The 17,478-nt window shown below is 39.5% G+C and overlaps 1 protein-coding gene across 1 annotated transcript; it reads left to right on the top strand.

The window, feature by feature from the left end:
• Nucleotides 1–7,484: 7,484 nt before the first annotated feature.
• Nucleotides 7,485–12,635, top strand: LOC105025859 (inhibitor of growth protein 4). Its single transcript, XM_010896868.4, has 8 exons — nucleotides 7,485–7,603; nucleotides 7,967–8,038; nucleotides 8,459–8,625; nucleotides 9,386–9,500; nucleotides 9,811–9,922; nucleotides 10,123–10,267; nucleotides 10,671–10,732; nucleotides 10,852–12,635. The coding sequence occupies exons 1-8, from the start codon at nucleotides 7,567–7,569 to the stop codon at nucleotides 10,889–10,891; spliced, it is 750 nt and encodes a 249-aa protein (XP_010895170.1). The 5' UTR covers nucleotides 7,485–7,566; the 3' UTR covers nucleotides 10,892–12,635.
• The last annotated feature ends 4,843 nt before the right edge of the window (nucleotides 12,636–17,478 follow it).

Here is a 17,478-nt window from a genome sequence, read left to right as displayed (position 1 = left end):
ATAATTATGAAATAATGACATCATTTTAGTTTTTCTTCCAGGCCTGAAAAAGTGTTCTTTGATTACATTTAAACACTGATATGGACTCAGAACATCAAAAATAATTTGAAGAACAAAAAAAACAGGAAACATAACATGAAAAAGAGTAGCCTAGCATTAAGGTGAGTATCCAATCTGTCATTGAAAGGTTGCTAGATTGAATCCCAGAGCCGGTAAGGTGACAATTCTATCCCTGAGCAAGGCAGTAATAGTTAAGCCTAATTGCTCCCAGTTCATTTCTGTAAATGACAATGTGTTCTTAGTAAGTTTAACTTGTAAATGTGAAAGTACTGCCCCAAAATAAAAGTGTCTGTTATTAGAAATCAGACTGGAAACAGTTGCTTTTGTAAAAATTAATGTTAGCCAACAAGTTACTAACTCAGCAACAGTAACTAGACTGCTTTTGGTTGCCCTAGTTAGCAGCATTTGGAAGCTGGATGACTATGTTACCATGTTGGTATCAGGGTCAGATTGGAAATGTTGCCATGCCACGGTGTTAACTTACAATCAGTGACATCTTCAGGTTTTCAGAACCATAAGTCTATTTTTTTGGAATCCAGCTTGGACAGTGAAACATGAGTCTAAAAGAGAAAACGAGATAAATGGCTAATCAAGTTAAACCTCCTCAGGCATGTGGATGGCCTGCTTGATATAGTAAGGCACAGCTCATGAGGATACAGACTTGCACCCAGAGAAACAGGGAGGGGGGAAGAGAAAGAGGCAGACAGTGAAAGAGAGAGTGAGAGAGTGTGTGTATGCATGCATGCGTTAGAGCAAGTTAGTGCACAAGGGTGTGTGTGTGTGTGTGCTTGTTGCCTCTCCATAATTCAGAGCCTTTCAAACATTCTGCAAGTCATGTTGTGCCCAGGTCTATATTTTTCACTCACCGCCAGTCAGTATGTTGACCTCTGTTCATGTCTGCGCCTGTATCTCTAAGACTGGGTGTGTTTGGTTGTTCAAGTGCCTTGGCCCCTGATGGTTGTTTCTCGAATCTCACCTGTGCTCCTACTTATTGTAGTGCTTTTCATTTGAGCACTCAGTCGCTCCTTAACACCAAATCTATTCTGTATGTGGTTCTTAGAATATGTATTGTTTTATAATTGGTGTTTCCCTTGTATTTCTACCTGTTTTTATTTGTATTTATTTATATGATGCTGTCCTGTCCTCTTGTATGCCTGTGTCCATTCCTGCGCCCTTTGCCAGGTTGTGATTGGAAATAAAAAATAATCCTAGAAACTCCCATTTATAGTTCTTTACTGACATTAACTGTCTGTGATGGTCATATAATACTGTGCACTGCCTGTTGGTAACACATACTCATATAACGTATATGCAATTGTGAATCAAGTGAAATATTCCTATTATCTTCATCACCCTTAAATTATAGCATAGAGATATTTTAATTTTGTAGTATTTTGAATTATGTTGTCAATTCTTATAATTTCTCAAAGCTTTTGTTTTCAAGGTGCACTCTGGTCACATCAACAACCCATTGCAATTCCCAAGCTCCTCCAGAAACACAGTTTTAAAATAGTGATCTCACCTTGCCTAAAAGTGACCAGGGTCAACCATATCACCACCAATCCCAATCAAACTGAAGTTCATGTGTTCAGTATGTTGAGGAGGGGGATACATTGCTCTCTCTCTCTGTTTTAAAAGGATATAATTGGAGGGCACTCTTATTTTGTCATTTAAACCAATTATGTTTGCAAGGTGGGACCTTTCAGCTTGAACGAGAATTCAAATTATTGATCATGTGACCAGAATGTACCAATAAATCCCTCAGTAATATTTTCACCAAAGGAAATTGGTAATCTTTAAATATATGTTTCTCATTGCAATTCATATAAAGTTAGTTTGCACATAATATACTGTGTAGTTCCAACCTGAATACAACAAATTATTTTACACTGGTCCTTTTATAATCTTCCCTCTGTCTTATTACTTAAACTGGTTGCTCTGATTCCTGAATGCTGATTGACTGATAGCTGTGGTATATGAGATGGTATACCATGGGTATGACATCACAGCATGTTTTACAGCTCTAATTACATTGGTACCCAGGTTAGAATTGCAATAAGGCATCTCAGGGGTTCGTGGTATATTGCAAAAATACCACGGCTAAGCACTGTTTCCAGCCATGTTGGGGATTGTGGACCATTACCAATGTTCATGTAATACTTCATATTTTGAGATCCAAAAGCTGCTACTAAGATTCAGACACTTGGCCACAATTATATGGTAATTATAAAACAGCACTTATGGGGCATTTTTGCCTTACATTCTAATATTGGATTAAAATAATAGAAATGAATTCTGTTTTTGTTAATGGGTAGTGTATGCCTAATGTAATAACTATGTAATGTACTGTAATATACAGTACTCTAGATTATTACATTCAATGGGCAAGATGTATATTTGGGGATTTTGGATCAACTAGTTGGTAAAAACCTAAACCAAGAAGTTATAATACTGTTGTATTTTGTTGATCAAACCAATATACAAATGTTTTACACCAAACATAAATGTTTAAATCAATGGTAGTTTGGTCAAAGATGTATTGAAACAAATTAAATGTTTAATTTAATATTATCAATGTAAAACCGGCTTTGTTGTAAATGTGACAAATTTTAATAGTTTTATAATGGATTTCAAAATCAACTAGATACCAGTGAAAAAAGTACTAAACCAATAAAAAACTGTAAATCAATATCTCAGGAATGAATTAAATGAAGAATGAACAAATCAATGAATGAATAATTGAATAAATTAATGAGCAATAAATTCACCAAAAAGTGCCTCCTCTGCATTCTCAGACATTTTCTTTTATTCACTGCATCAGGTTGCCTGCATCAGGTTGTCAGCTGTTAAACTGCTTTTCTGAGTTCACTAGATTCCCAATCTTCTATATAGGATGACACAAAGACAAAATTACAGCTTGCCAGGAAAGATTTCATATCTGTGTGCATCTGTCTGGATACCTGAAAATAAAAAGGCCTGGCTAATTATATATTATTTTTTAATCCATGCTTATTCCATGTAATCATGTATATACTATAATAAAATTAATATTTATATAATGTAATTCTTAATCTTACAGGCCTAGTCCCTCCATTTGAGTTTATTCAGTCAGCCAAACAAAACGTTTTGGGAACGATTTATCAAACAGATTTTCTAATGGACCATTCAGGTACAACCCACCCCATCAGCTGCTGTCTCGGGGATGTCATTTCTATTACCACTGTACTGCCACCTACTGGATACATCTCCCAGTTAGAAGTTAAAAAGTTACTCCTGAAGTTTTCAAGCTAGAAGAATCAAACTATCAGCATATCCCTGACAGTAATATTTTAACAGGTCAAGCTAGAGACACCAAACCATCATTTGCAAGTTCAGGATAGTCTAACTTCAAATTCCTTAAAATATGCATAGGAACTAATGGGGTTATTATTGTTCCCCAAAATAATATGAATAACCTACCCTCAAAATTATTATGTATTGGTGTCCTGAGTATTGACCTTTAATTATAAACCAGTTGGTTCAAACCCTGATTGTCTGAAAGCATTCGTATGAGAGACTGTATACCACAGGTATGATTAAAAAAAAATCCTGTTCTCAATGCTTTGGTAACCACTTTATAATGGCAATCTTAGAACAGCAGCCACCCCTCGGGGATTGGGGTATATTGACAATCTTCCACGACTTAATTCTGTACCAGACACATTGGATTGCGCCATGCTTGCCTTAATTATATTACATTGTTAAAATTGATAAACACTGTGACCTATGGTATTCGAGTGGTCTAAGATGGTGCCTCCGGTGACCATACTCTACTACATCAAAGGTATGAATCATGTCATATTAGGTTTCAGCAAAAACTCTGCTCTATCTTACCACACTGTCTCTATTAAATGAAAATATAGCAGAAAATATATCTTAAAATAAAAGGTGAAAAACACACTGGTATACCCATATCCTAATAGAGAAAATGTATCCTTACTGATATTAATAAAGAATTGCATTATCTAATTACAAGTAGTAATATACAAACCCTAACCCAGTGCAACATACAACAAACCAAAAACTAGAAAATATATTTACAGAAATAAATGTGGTTTGCTTGCCAGCTTGTTTACTTGGAAGAATTGTAAGACATACAGTGGATATAAAAAGTCTACACACCCCTGTAAAAATGCCTGGTTTGTGTGATGTAAAAGAATGAGACAAAGATAAATCATGTCAGAACTTTTTCCACTTTTAATGTGACCTATAATGTGAACAATACAATTGAAAAACTAAATGAAATCTTCAAGAGGGAAAAATGAAAAATAAAAACCTTACAATAACCTGGTTGCATATGTGTGCACACCCTCTTATAACAGGGGATTTGGCTGTGTTCAGAATAAACCAATCACATTCAAACTCATGTAAAATAGAAGTCATTACACACCTGCCATCATTTAAAGTGACTCTGATTAATCACAAATTAAGTTCAGCAGAGAGCTTCCAAAGCATCAGAGGGACCTCATTGTTGAAAGACATCAGTCAGGAGAAGGGTACAAAATAATTTCCAAAGCATTAAATATACATTGGGGAGAACAAGTATTTGATACACTGCCAATTTAGCAGGTTTTCCCCACTTACAAAGCATGTTGAAGTCTGTAATTCTTATCATAGGTACTCTTCAACTGTGAGTGATGGAATCGAAAAAGAAAATCCAGAAAATCACATTGTATGATTTTTAAGTAATTAATTTGCATTTTATTGTATGACATAAGTATTTGATACATCAGAAAAGCAGAACTTAATATTTGGTACAGAAACCTTTGTTTGCAATTATCATACGTTTCCTGTAGTTCTTGACCAGGTTTGCACACACTGCAACAGGGATTCTGGCCCACTCCTCCATACAGACCTCCAGATCCTTCAGGTTTCGGTTCTGTCGCTCGGCAATATGGACTTTCAGCTCCCTCTAAAGATTTTCTATTGGGTTCAGGTCTGGAGACTGACTAGGCCACCCCAGGACCTTGAGATGCTTCTTACGGAGACACACCTTAGTTGCCCTGGCTGTGTGTTTCGGGTAATTGTCATGCTGGAAGACCAAGCCACGACCCATCTTCAACGCTCTTACTGAGGGAAGGAGGTTGTTGACCAAGATCTCACGATACATGGCCCCATCCATCCTCACCTCAATACGGTGCAGTCGCCCTGAGTGGAGTTTAGACCAAAAAGCTCAATTTTTGTCTCATCAGACCACATGACCTTCTCCTTTTCCTCCTCTGGATCATCCAGATGGTCATTGGCAAACTTCAGACGGGCCTGGACATGCGCTGGCTTGAGCAGAGGGACCTTGCGTGCGCTGCAGGATTTTAATCCATGACGGCGTAGTGTGTTACTAATGGTTTTCTTTGAGACTGTGGTCCCAGCTCTCTTCAAGTCATTGACCAGGTCCTGCCGTGTAGTTCTGGGCTGATCCCTCACCTTCCTCATGATCATTGATGCCCCACGAGGTGAGATCTTTTGGAGCCCCAGACCAAGGGAGATTGACCTTCATCTTGAACTTCTTCCATTTTCTAATAATTGCGCCAACAGTTGTTGCCTTCTCACCAAGCTGCTTGCCTATTGTCCTGTAGCCCATCCCAGCCTTGTGCAGGTCTACAATTTTATCCCTGGTGTCCTTACACAGCTCTCTGGTCTTGGCCATTGTGAAGAGGTTGGAGTCGGTTTGATTGAGTGTGGACAGGTGTTTTTTATACAGGTAACGAGTTCAAACAGGTGCACTTAATAGAGGTAATGAGTGGAGAACAGGATGGCTTCTTAAAGAAAAACGAACAGGTCTGTGAGAGCCAGAATTCTTACTGGTTGGTAGGTGATCAAATACTTATATCATGCAATAAAATGCAAATTAAATATTTAAAAATCATAACATTTTATTTTCTGGATTTTGGTTTTAGATTCCGTCTCTCACAGTTAAAGTTTACCTATAATAAAAATGACAGACCTCTACATGCTTTGTAAGTAGGAAAACCTGCAAAATCGGCAGTGTATCAAATACCTGTTCTCCCCACAGTACCATGGAACACAGTGAAGACAGTCATCATCAAGTGGAGAAAATATGGCACAACAGAGACATTACCAAGAACTGGACATCCCTCCATAATTGATGAAAAGATGAGAAGAAAACTGGTCAGGGAGGCTTCTAAGAGGCTTACAGGAACATTAAAGGAACTGCAGGAATTTCTGGCGAGTACTGGTGGTGTGCTACATGTGACAACAATCTCCCGTATTCATCATGTGAATGGGCTATGGGGTAGGGTGGCAAAACGGAAGCCTTTTCTTACAAAGAAAAACATCCAAGCACAGCTGAAGTTTGCAAAAACAAACTTCAAGTCTCCCAAAAGCACTTCGGAAAATGTGCTATGGTCTAATGAAACCAAGGTTGAACTTTTTGGCCATAATTCCAAAAAAGGTATGTTTGGCGCAAAAACAACACTGCACGTCACCCAAAGAACACCATACCCACAGTGAAGCATGGTGGTGGCAGCATCATGCTTTGGGGCTGTTTTTCTTCAGCTGGAACCGGGGTCTTAGTCAGGGTGAATTATGAACAGTTCCAAATACCAGACAATTTTGGCACAAAACCTTCAGGCGTTTGTTAGAAAGCTGAAGACGAATAGGATGTTCACCTTTCAGCATGACAACGACCCAAAGCACACATCCAAATCCACAAAAGCATGGCTTCACCAGAAGAAGATTAACGTTTTGGAATGGCCCAGCCAGAGCCCAGACTTGAATCCAATTGAACATCTGTGGGGTGATCTGAAGAGGGTTATGCATAGGAGATGTCCTCGCAATCTGATAGATTTGGAACGCTTTTGCAAAGTAGAGTGGGCAAATATTTCCACATAAAGATGTGCCATGCTAATTAGTTTAAGGGTGTGCACACTTATGCAACCAGGTTATTGTGAGTTTTAAATTTTTAATTTTCCCCCTCAAAGATTTTATTTTGTTTTTTAATCAAGGGATACTGTTTCAGGGTTAATTCATGCTAATTATGCATGGTAATGAATAAATATATAGTCAATAAACGTTTAAGGATATTAAGTTGGGATGGCTGAGACCATTGAAACAAAGTTGCTTTGGTGTTCTTTAGACTGCATGGTTCAAGAGGTACTGTTAGGGGGGTTTACAGATGCTTGTTATGGAACTTAAGTGAATTAATATTGTCAGAACTGATACATGTTTAAAAATTGGTTGGGATAGCCTAAGCATGTGAAAACATCAGTTTGTTTCTTCTGGTTTAAAAGGTGCAGTATTCACTTCTAGAAAGATGTATCCAGCCTGTGGCGGGTCTGAGAAAGTACTTTCTCGTGAGAGACGGCTGCATCTGAAACAGGGAGGGACGTACCTGAATTTGTCCAATAGAAACTCCGTTTGACTATACGTTTCGCAGCTAAACGTGGTGTTTGGTGGAATAACCAGTAACTGCTGTCTGACCGGAAAAAACCTTTGTTTACTATTTTCAAGATGGCGGCGGGAATGTATTTAGAACACTACCTTGACAGTAAGATGCGTTTCCAATTTCGTGTTTTGTTGATGAATAATGTATAATTAATCATATGAAATATTGTGTACGATAATGTGCTGTCTGTTGTATTAACACGTATAGCTACCTACTCACATTAAAAGGTTTTTAGCGAAGGCCTGAGAGAGCGCGAGTTAGCTACAAGTAGTTGGTTGCCTGTTAGCTAGCGTGCTAACTAACCTAGCGAAACAGTGCACAAATCGTACCATTTTTAGTATCATGTCAATACACTTGTAGGATTGTAGGGCTGTCTTACAGTTGTAGCCGTGTATTCCATTGTATCACTGCTGTATCTGAATTGGCACAAACCTATTGCTCTGATGTAACGCCATGTTTTTCTAGGCATCGAGAACCTACCCTTTGAGCTGCAGAGGAATTTCACCCTCATGCGAGACCTGGACACACGGACAGAGGGTGACGCTCTCGCACACACCTGCTATTATGATTGTTCTTCTTATTCTGTTAATAAAGATGCATTCCGAGCTATTTGTACTCTGGTTCTGAAAAGGGCGCTATCAACCAAAACGCTTTGCCAAAAATTGCGTATTGGCATGCATTTTCGGATATGTGCCCTATCACGTACTTTAAAAAGGGGGATTTCTGAGATGATAGTGATTGAACTTATAAATGATGCACATACAAACAGTGTAGATTATGCACATAAAAATAACATATTAAACACCCAGCCCACAATGAAAGTCCCAGACTGCATCTTGTAATAGCAAACTTTTACGGAGTGTCTAGGTTTTAACAGCATTGTTAAAGGTCAGTTTACATGTAGCCCACATTATACCTCTAACCACAACTTGCTGTAAATCAATATATTTCTCACAGATCTAAAAGGGCAGATAGACTCTCTGGCCCGCGAGTACACGTCAAACGCACGCACACTCTCCTCTGAGCAGAAGCTGTCCCTGCTCCGGCAGCTCCAGCAGTCCCATGGCAAGTGTAAAGAGTTTGGCGATGACAAGGTCCAGCTGGCCATGCAGACGTACGAGATGGTGAGTAGGAGGGATGCACGGATATATCAGCCAAAAACCGCTATCGTGTGATTAGAGGCAAAAATGTAATAATTGGTATCAGCCGGTTGCTTAAATTGCACAATGTTCCAGACCAATGATGCTTTCCAGTTTTTCCACTGCACTAATTTTACCGTTGCGCTCTGGCATTGTTGAAAGATTACATTTCCAGGACAAGATACTTTTCATTCAAAAGACTTTTGAAGCCAGCATTTCTGAATGTTTGAACGGTTTTGATCACATGTTTGGTGGTTTACAATGTTAGAGTTTAAACGGCAAATGCTAGCCACAAAGTCAAATTACTAAAGCTACACAGACGCATGCAAGTGCTGTTTTCAGGGACATTGCCAGTCTGTGATATTTTGGCTTAAAGTACACTCAGATGAGGTCACCAGGTGTTTAGTAAATTGATCTGCAATTAGCATGTTACTTCCGCCTGAACTTTTATTCTTTTTTTTTAGACTCATTACCCAGCATACTCCTCCTGTGTTTTGTGGTGGAAAGAGATGGGGTTTGGCTGCTAAAATGAGCAGCTGGTAGACTTTGAATCTAACGGGAACATTTGCTGGTGAACCGAAAACCTACACTGAGGCCCTGCCTAAACAATTCATGACAAAACATTGGACGATTGTAGTACATGATTATCAGTTGTTGGTATTGGCCAATAATTTTCTTGTTTGTGTATCCCTATATTTTTAGTGGTGTGCTGTCTCAGTTTCATTGATTCATTGTGTCTTCTCAGGTGGACAAACACATCCGCCGGCTGGACACAGACCTGGCCCGCTTCGAGGCCGATCTCAAGGAGAAACAGATCGAAAGCACAGACTATGACTCCACCTCTAGCAAGGGAAACAAGAGTATGTTTTGTTCAGAATCTGCACATTTTCACACTGTAATCCAGATGTGGCTTTTTTAGTGATGTTTCATTGATGTCCCTACACAAACGTCCATGCTTGTAGATGTGTGTGAGTTGGGCCGTGTTCATTCGGGCACACAGTGGACAACATTTGGCAAACACAAAAAAAGCATTGCAACACAGGTGTTTTCTTATTTCACAGATCCTGGCAGTCTCTCCCTCTGACTCTTATTTCCGTTTGGTGCTTGATAACCACAAGCCAAGTGGACTCCTTATGTATCTGTACTCTAATGAGTTTTGCCTCTTTCCAGGTGAGCACAGGGGGCCAAAAGAGAAGAAGGTGGCTCGTACGAGGTTAAAGGTCAAGTCAGATGACGACTGCAGCCCCAAGAGTGGGCAGAAGAAAGTCAAACTAACCCAAGCGTGTGTACAATTTAAGTCATACGTTTCTAAAGTCAACATCTCAGAAACTGTAACAGATTTAAGATGGACAGCTTATATACCTACCCATTCGTAGAGGCGTGATCTTTTCCTAAGTCCCCCCCCCCCCCCGCTACAGCTTCTACAACGTCGGCTCTCTAGCTCCCCGTATTGGTCTTAACTTTCCCCCCTCGTGTCCTCAGGCCAGAGTTCACGGCCCCCGCGGCGAACTTTGGGAACGTGCACCCCTCAGACGTGCTGGACATGCCGGTGGACCCCAACGAGCCCACCTACTGCCTGTGTCACCAAGTGTCCTATGGGGAGATGATCGGCTGTGACAACACCGACGTGAGTCCAGGGAGAAGGGCGCTAGGTCCGGAGCTGGGCTTTGTTCTCTATGGGATTTCAGAAATAAGACGTCTGGTCTCATAGAGAAGCATTGATATCGCCTGGATTGACTGAATCCTAAATGGACCGCAAACCTGGGCCCCAGAATGTTTAAAAACCAATTCAGTTTTGACTAATAGTTAGTTAGAAATTAGGATTTGGACTTCTAATGCCAGTAAATGTGTTATGGCTTTTGTATGTTTGGTATATAAATCACAGGTGAACCTATTCCTACTGATGTAAACACATTGTGTTTTTGTGAAACTCAATAGAGGGCAGCACAGCATTATACAATTCTAATCCTATGTACTACTGAAATACTAAGCAAGTACATATTTTATGTGATCTGTTGGTCTCATTGCAGTGCTCCATTGAATGGTTTCACTTTGCCTGTGTGGGGCTGACGACTAAACCCAGAGGAAAATGGTGAGTTAAGGAGACACGTATCTAGAATACTGTTTTATTTTGTATTTTTAATTAAAAAATATTAATGCTTCTAACATGTCATTTACTGGAGTCACCCCCTTTTCCCCTGTGTCTTTTAGGTTCTGTCCACGATGTACTCAGGAGAGGAAGAAAAAGTGAACTCCGAGGCAGTCATAATCCTATAGGGGAGGACGTTAAACAGGGAGGCTTAACAGCGTTTCAATTGAAACAAACCCTCCATAGACTTAACCTGGGCACTCTCCGCAGGGTTGTGTTCAGTAGGTAACACCGGCGCATTGTTTTGAAACGCAAAACCAGAATGAGTTTCCTGTTGGACAAGTCCGGGTAGACCCTTCCTTGCATCAGTCCGTTTTCTTCCATTCGGTGTGTTATGAATACATGCCCCAGTATTAGGTTATTGCCGGTCTGCCATCCAGTATACCTCTCTTTGAAAAAGAAGTAGGGGGGGGTGGTGTTTGACGGAGGAGAGTTACAGCACCGCGGTTAATCCAATTTATTAACATTTTTTAACTTTGTGATGGTTGCTTTAATGATTTTACACCCTTATTTTATAGCCACTGGTTCTAGATGTCTTTCAACCACTTTAATTACATTTGTGTGGTTATTACAGATAGTCTGATTCACATAATGGTTCGGTTAAAACATGTTTTGCAAGAAGAACAATTTCCCTAATAATCCTGTTTACAGGGACTTGGATTAATGTCCAAAGGAAATATGAGTCCTACACATCAACTGTTATATTTGGGATGTCTATTTGGAGTCTGTGTTTGGAAACTATGTGAAAACTACTACCGAGACATTATTTCCCCCTAACTCGCATCCCTCACACTAAATAGGGAGGCTCACTCGGTTGGTGCTAGAACATACATGGATCAAATGTCCAGCTGGGATATGAATTAGGGTGTTCGATTGATCACTCAATATTGAACTAGTGTGCATGAAAACATACTGACATGCACTGAATCGTTTTAAACTGTACACTATTCAGTTGTAGTACACTTTGCAAATATCAGATGTATCAACAGAAAATAAGTTCTGCAAATAACTATGATTATTGCCCTATCAGACATTTGGTGGCCTGGAATGAAAATTAATTCAGCTTTGTTGTTGATGTAGATAAATAATTTGACTGAAAAAAACATACTCAGGGTCAGAAAGCAGAGATCTAGCACTAGTTCAGAATGCTTTGGAAAGCATTGGACATGTCTCTCACATTTACTCAAACAGTTTTCCCCTGAATATTAATTTCTTTGAAAGTTAGGGAAGTGAGCTGGAAAACCAATTAAAGAAATGTAAATGGTAACAATACAAAAAAATAACCAGTATCCTATGTAAATGAGGAATTTATTTGAATCCTTACACTTTAAGGTCAGTGCTATAAGAACAGATATTTCAATGTACTTAAAGGTAGAAGACAAACATTTTGGATATGTTGCTCGGTGTGTTTTGAATGGTGCCTTAAGAATATTCTTCAATGTACATTTTTCTTTGTTACATTTTTGTCCTTTTTATGTATTCTGACTTCTAAGTGAAGTCATTGTTTTGAGAGAATGTTTCTTTGTTAGTAAAGCAAATCAAATGGCGTAGAATTTACTACATCATCATCAGCTATTTGTTACACATTAGTTTATAACTACTGGATGGTGAATTGGGAAAAGGCAACACAATGCATAGAAAATGTTATGGAAATGTATTTGTATATGTCCTTACTCATACAAAATGTTGCATTAGAAACAGGGAAAGGGCAACACAACGCATGGAAAACATACTACCCTATACAATAACTTACATTAGAAAAAGATTGGTTTATACCATGGTGTACTGTCACATTAATAACTGCAGCTTTCATTTTACTATTAATAAAATCAGAAATGCATATGTTTTTCTTTTCATGATTATTGGACAATTGGTCAAGAATCTTGATGTAAAAAAAATGTCATATGGTGAGGAAAAGGGAGGGTCGTGTGAAGTAGAAAGCACTCTGGGATTGGTTAAAGATTTTGATCTGTGATTATTCTTAAAATAATTCATAAACCCCTATGACTTTCTTTCAGAGGTCCGTAGAATCATCATTCCCTTTCAAAAAGCATTTTCCCAAAGAAGACAACCTCTGACCTACACTGAAATTAAGTGTCTCTAAAAGATGATTTGTAAGCTTGAGTCAGATGAACACACCATCTGACCATTATCACTCTGCATTGCAATGATGAAGCAGCATTGAGCACCTCATCCTGCATCATCTGGGGAGACCAGGGGACTATGCTCAATGGCCCAATCCCAATGTCCAGACTTTGAAGCGTGTTCTCGCTAAGTGAGGGCTTAGGGCTGTCCTGCTGTCAAATCGTAAAGTGTGCAAGGGCTATTTCGCAGACGTTTTGAGCCCTTTATGCACCCTTTTCGTAAGTCTACATTTCTGCAGACTTTGCTTGAGGGAATTACCCACAGTTCATAGCGTTGTGACATGAAATACTGGGGTTACCAAGGGAAGCCTAGTTGCGAGAAAAAAATCCCGGCAAACCCGCTTTATAAGAAAAGAAGAATGGTAAACTGCACTGCTTTAACAAGGATTTAAGATGGCACATTGAACATATGAAATCAGAGGAATGTAATCACCTTAATACACACCTAGTATATTAAACTATTTTAGTTTTTGCTTAACAATGCTGTTTTGAGCAAAAATAGTACATTGATTATTGACAAATATAGATTGTCCTACTCTGTAGGACAAGAGCCTAAGGGACATAAATCAGGCAGTCAGTCTATTAAAGTGACTTGGCCGTGTAGATAGTAAAAAGTCCCAAACCCACAATAGGTTGCACTGTTTCAGCATAGTCAAGGTAACATAAGGTCACCAAGTGCTGTCCCATTACTATTTATAGCATTTAGAGCCCTTGCAGCCTCTTGCACTCAATCACTTACCAGGTGATGTTAGTTAAGTCTGTGAGGGTTCAGGGCTTAGGGTTTAGGGGGGACATTGGGATTGGGCCAATGTCTGTTGTATGTGGACTTAAGATCTGTGTTCAACATCTTGTAGCCACACCTCACTCTCTCCTGTTAGCTCAAACAGGTGTCAGTCATATACAGACACATCAAGAAAGCAAGGTAACTGTATGTTGACCCACCATCTGTAGGTCTCCACCTGTGGTTGGGTGCTCCATAATGTGGACATTAATCAGATTCACTCTTACAAATATTCCAACAGAGTTCAGTTTTGTTCAGGGTTTTCGGTGTCAACAGGTTATGCTCCTATTCTAGCAGGCAGAGCACAATGTATTCTATGATATTCCAGCCTGTTTGGGGAAAGAGTGAATTTCAAATCCTAAGTCAATCATGGAATAGCAAAATAAAAGATCAGACTTTTTTCCTTGTACTGTACTACTCCAAGTGTTTCAGCTTCTCCCTTCAAGCAGATGCAAAAGGGTTTCTCAGTGTATGTTGAATAAACAGTCCTTCATACTTCTGTGAGTCGTTCTCCTAACAAAACTATGTAGGGGGAGGCCATGTGATATACAGTCGTTACTCTGTTGTTCTGAATTAAAGGATCTGCCAAAACATTGAAGTATAAATATACAATCCATTCAGAAACTATTCAGACCCCTTAACTTTTACCATTTTTTATGTTGCAACCTTATACTTAAATTATATAAATAATTTTCTTATCTACACATAATACCCCATAATGTCAAAACCATAGAAATTCTTGAAAGGTATTTTTGTATTTTTTATAAACAGTGGGGAGAACTATTTGATACACTGCCGATTTTGCAGGTTTTCCCACTTACAATGCATGTAGAATTCTGTCATTTTTATCATAGGTACTCAACTGTGAGTGACGGAATCTAAAACAAAAATCCAGAAAAATCTCATTGTATGATTTTTAAGTTATTAATTTGCATTTTATTGCATGACATAAGTATTTGATACATCAGAAAAGCAGAACTTAATATTTGGTACAGAAACCTTTGTTTGCAATTACAGAGATCATACGTTTCCTGTAGTTCTTGACCAGGTTTACACACACTGCAGCAGGGATTTTGGCCCACTCCTCCATACGGACCTTCTCCAGATCCTTCAGGTTTTGAGGCTGTTGCTGGGCAATATGGACTTTCAGCTCCCTCCTAAAGATTTTCTATTGGGTTCAGGTCTGGAGACTAGCTAGGCCACTCCAGGACCTTGAGATGCTTCTTTTGGAGCCACTCCTTAGTTGCCCTGGCTGTGTGTTTCGGGTCGTTGTCATGCTGGAAGACCCAGCCACGACCCATCTTCAATGCTCTTACTGAGGGAAGGAGGTTGTTGGCCAAGATTTTGTGATACATCCATCTTCCCCTCAATACGGTGCAGTCATCCTGTCCCCTTTGCAGAAAAGCATCCCCAAAGAATGATGTTTGCACCTCCATGCTTGACGGTTGGGAAGGTGTTCTTGGGGTTGTATTCATTCTTCTTCCTCCAAACACGGCGAGTGGAGTTTAGACCAAAAATCTCTATTTTTGTCTCATCAGACCACATGACCTTCTCCCATTCCTCCTCTGGATCATCCAGATTGTCATTGGCAAACTTCAGACAGGCCTGGACATGCGCTGGCTTGAACAGGGGGACCTTGCTTGTGCTGAAGGATTTTAATCCATGACGGCGTAGTGTTACTAATGGTTTTCCTTGAGACTGTGGTCCCAGCTCTCTTCAGGTCATTGACCAGGTCCTGCCGTGTAGTTCTGGGCTGATCCCTCACCTTCCTCATGATCATTGATGCCCCACGAGGTGAGATCTTGCATGGAGCCCCAGACCGATGGAAATTGACCGTCATCTTGAACTTCTTCCATTTTCTAATAATTGCGCCAACAATTGTTGCCTTCTCACCAAGCTGCTTGCCTGTTGTCCTATAGCCCATCCCAGCCTTGTACAGGTCTACAATTTTATCCCTGATGTCCTTACACAGCTCTCTGGTCTTGGCCATTGTGGCGTGGTTGGAGTCTGTTTGATTGAGTGTGTGGACAGGTGTCTTTTATACAGGTAACGAGTTCAAACAGGTGCAGTTAATACAGGTAATGAGGGGAGAACAGGAGGGCTTCTTAAAGAAAAACTAACAGGTCTGTGAGAGACGGAATTCTTACTGGTTGGTAGGTGATCAAATACTTATGTCATGCAGTAAAATGCAAATTAATTATAAAAAAATCATACAATGTGATTTTCTGGATTCCGTCTCTCACAGTTGAAGTGTACCTATGATAAAAATTACAGACCTCTACATGCTTTGTAAGTACCTGTAAAATCAGCAGTGTATCAAATACTTGTTCTCCCCACTGTATCACATACACCTAAGTATACAGACCACTTTACAGTCCTGGCCAAAAGTGTTGGCACCCCTGAAATTATTCCAGAAAATCAAGTATTTCTCACAGAAAAGTATTGCATTAACACATGTTTTGCTATACACATGTTTATTCCCTTTGTGTGTATTGGAACAAAACAAAAAAAGAATAAAAAAAGCTAATTGGACATAATTGCACACAAAACCCCCAAAAATGGTCTGGACAAAATGATTGGCACCCTTTCAAGATTGTGGATAAATAAGATTGTTTCAAGCATGTGATGCTCCTTTAAACTCACCTGGGGCAAGTAACAGGTGTGGGGAATATAAAAATCACACCTGAAAGCAGATAAAAAGGAGAGAAGTTGACTTAGTCTGTGCATTGTGTGTCTGTGTGTAATACACTAAGCATGGACAACAGAAAGAGGAGAAGAGAACTCTCTGAGGACTTGAGAACCACAATTGTGGAAAAACATCTCAAGGTTACAAGTCCATCTCCAGAGATCTAGATGTTCCTTTGTCCACAGTGCGCAGCATTATCAAGAAGTTTGCAACCCATGGCACTGTAGCTAATCTCCCTGGACGTGGACGGAAGAGAAACATTTAGGTAAGGTTGCAACGCAGGATAGTCCGGATGGTGGATAAGCAGCCCCAAACAAATTCCAAAGAAATTCAAGCTGTCCTGCAGGCTCAGGGTGCATCAGTGTCAGCACGAACTATCCGTCGACATTTGAATGAAATGAAACGCTATGGCAGGAGACCCAGGAGGACCCCACTGCTGACACAGAGACCTAAAAAAGCAAGACTTCAGTTTGCCAAAATGTACTTGAGTAAGTCAAAATCCTTCTGGGAAAACGTCTTGTGGACAGATGAGACCAAGATAGAGCTTTTTGGTAAAGCACATCATTCTACTGTTAAAAGCACATCATTCTACCGAAAACTGAATAAGGCCTACAAAGAAAGGAACACTGTACCTACAGTCAAATATGGTGGAGGTTCAAAGATGTTTTGGGGTTATTTTGCTGCTTCTGGCACTGGGTGCCTTGAGTGCAGTGGCGCCTGCTGGTCTTTCAAAGAGGGGAAGCTCATTTTCGGCCTACAATTATAACCCTCTGATGGTCTTCATTTGTAGTGACACTTGGGGTCTTTGGGGTCTTTTGGACCCCAGACAATAACATTTAATTTTGTAACAGAACAATATTTTTTTATTTTATAAAAAATATAATTTTACTCTGTTTATTAATGTTTTTACTCAACATTTGTGCAGTTTTTGGAGGATTTATGATATCTTAAATATTTCTATAAATACATAAATATTTATTTAAATATAGGCTTTTTACAAAAAAACTGCATTTTACGTAAAATTCACTTTATAAAAGACCCAGATTTCTAACTTTCATTCATGGGGATACCATGGATA

Source organism: Esox lucius, chromosome 10 (assembly GCF_011004845.1).
Source record: "Esox lucius isolate fEsoLuc1 chromosome 10, fEsoLuc1.pri, whole genome shotgun sequence".
In the NCBI taxonomy this organism is placed as follows: domain Eukaryota; kingdom Metazoa; phylum Chordata; class Actinopteri; order Esociformes; family Esocidae; genus Esox; species Esox lucius.
This window is presented reverse-complemented; position numbering and strand designations above follow the sequence as displayed.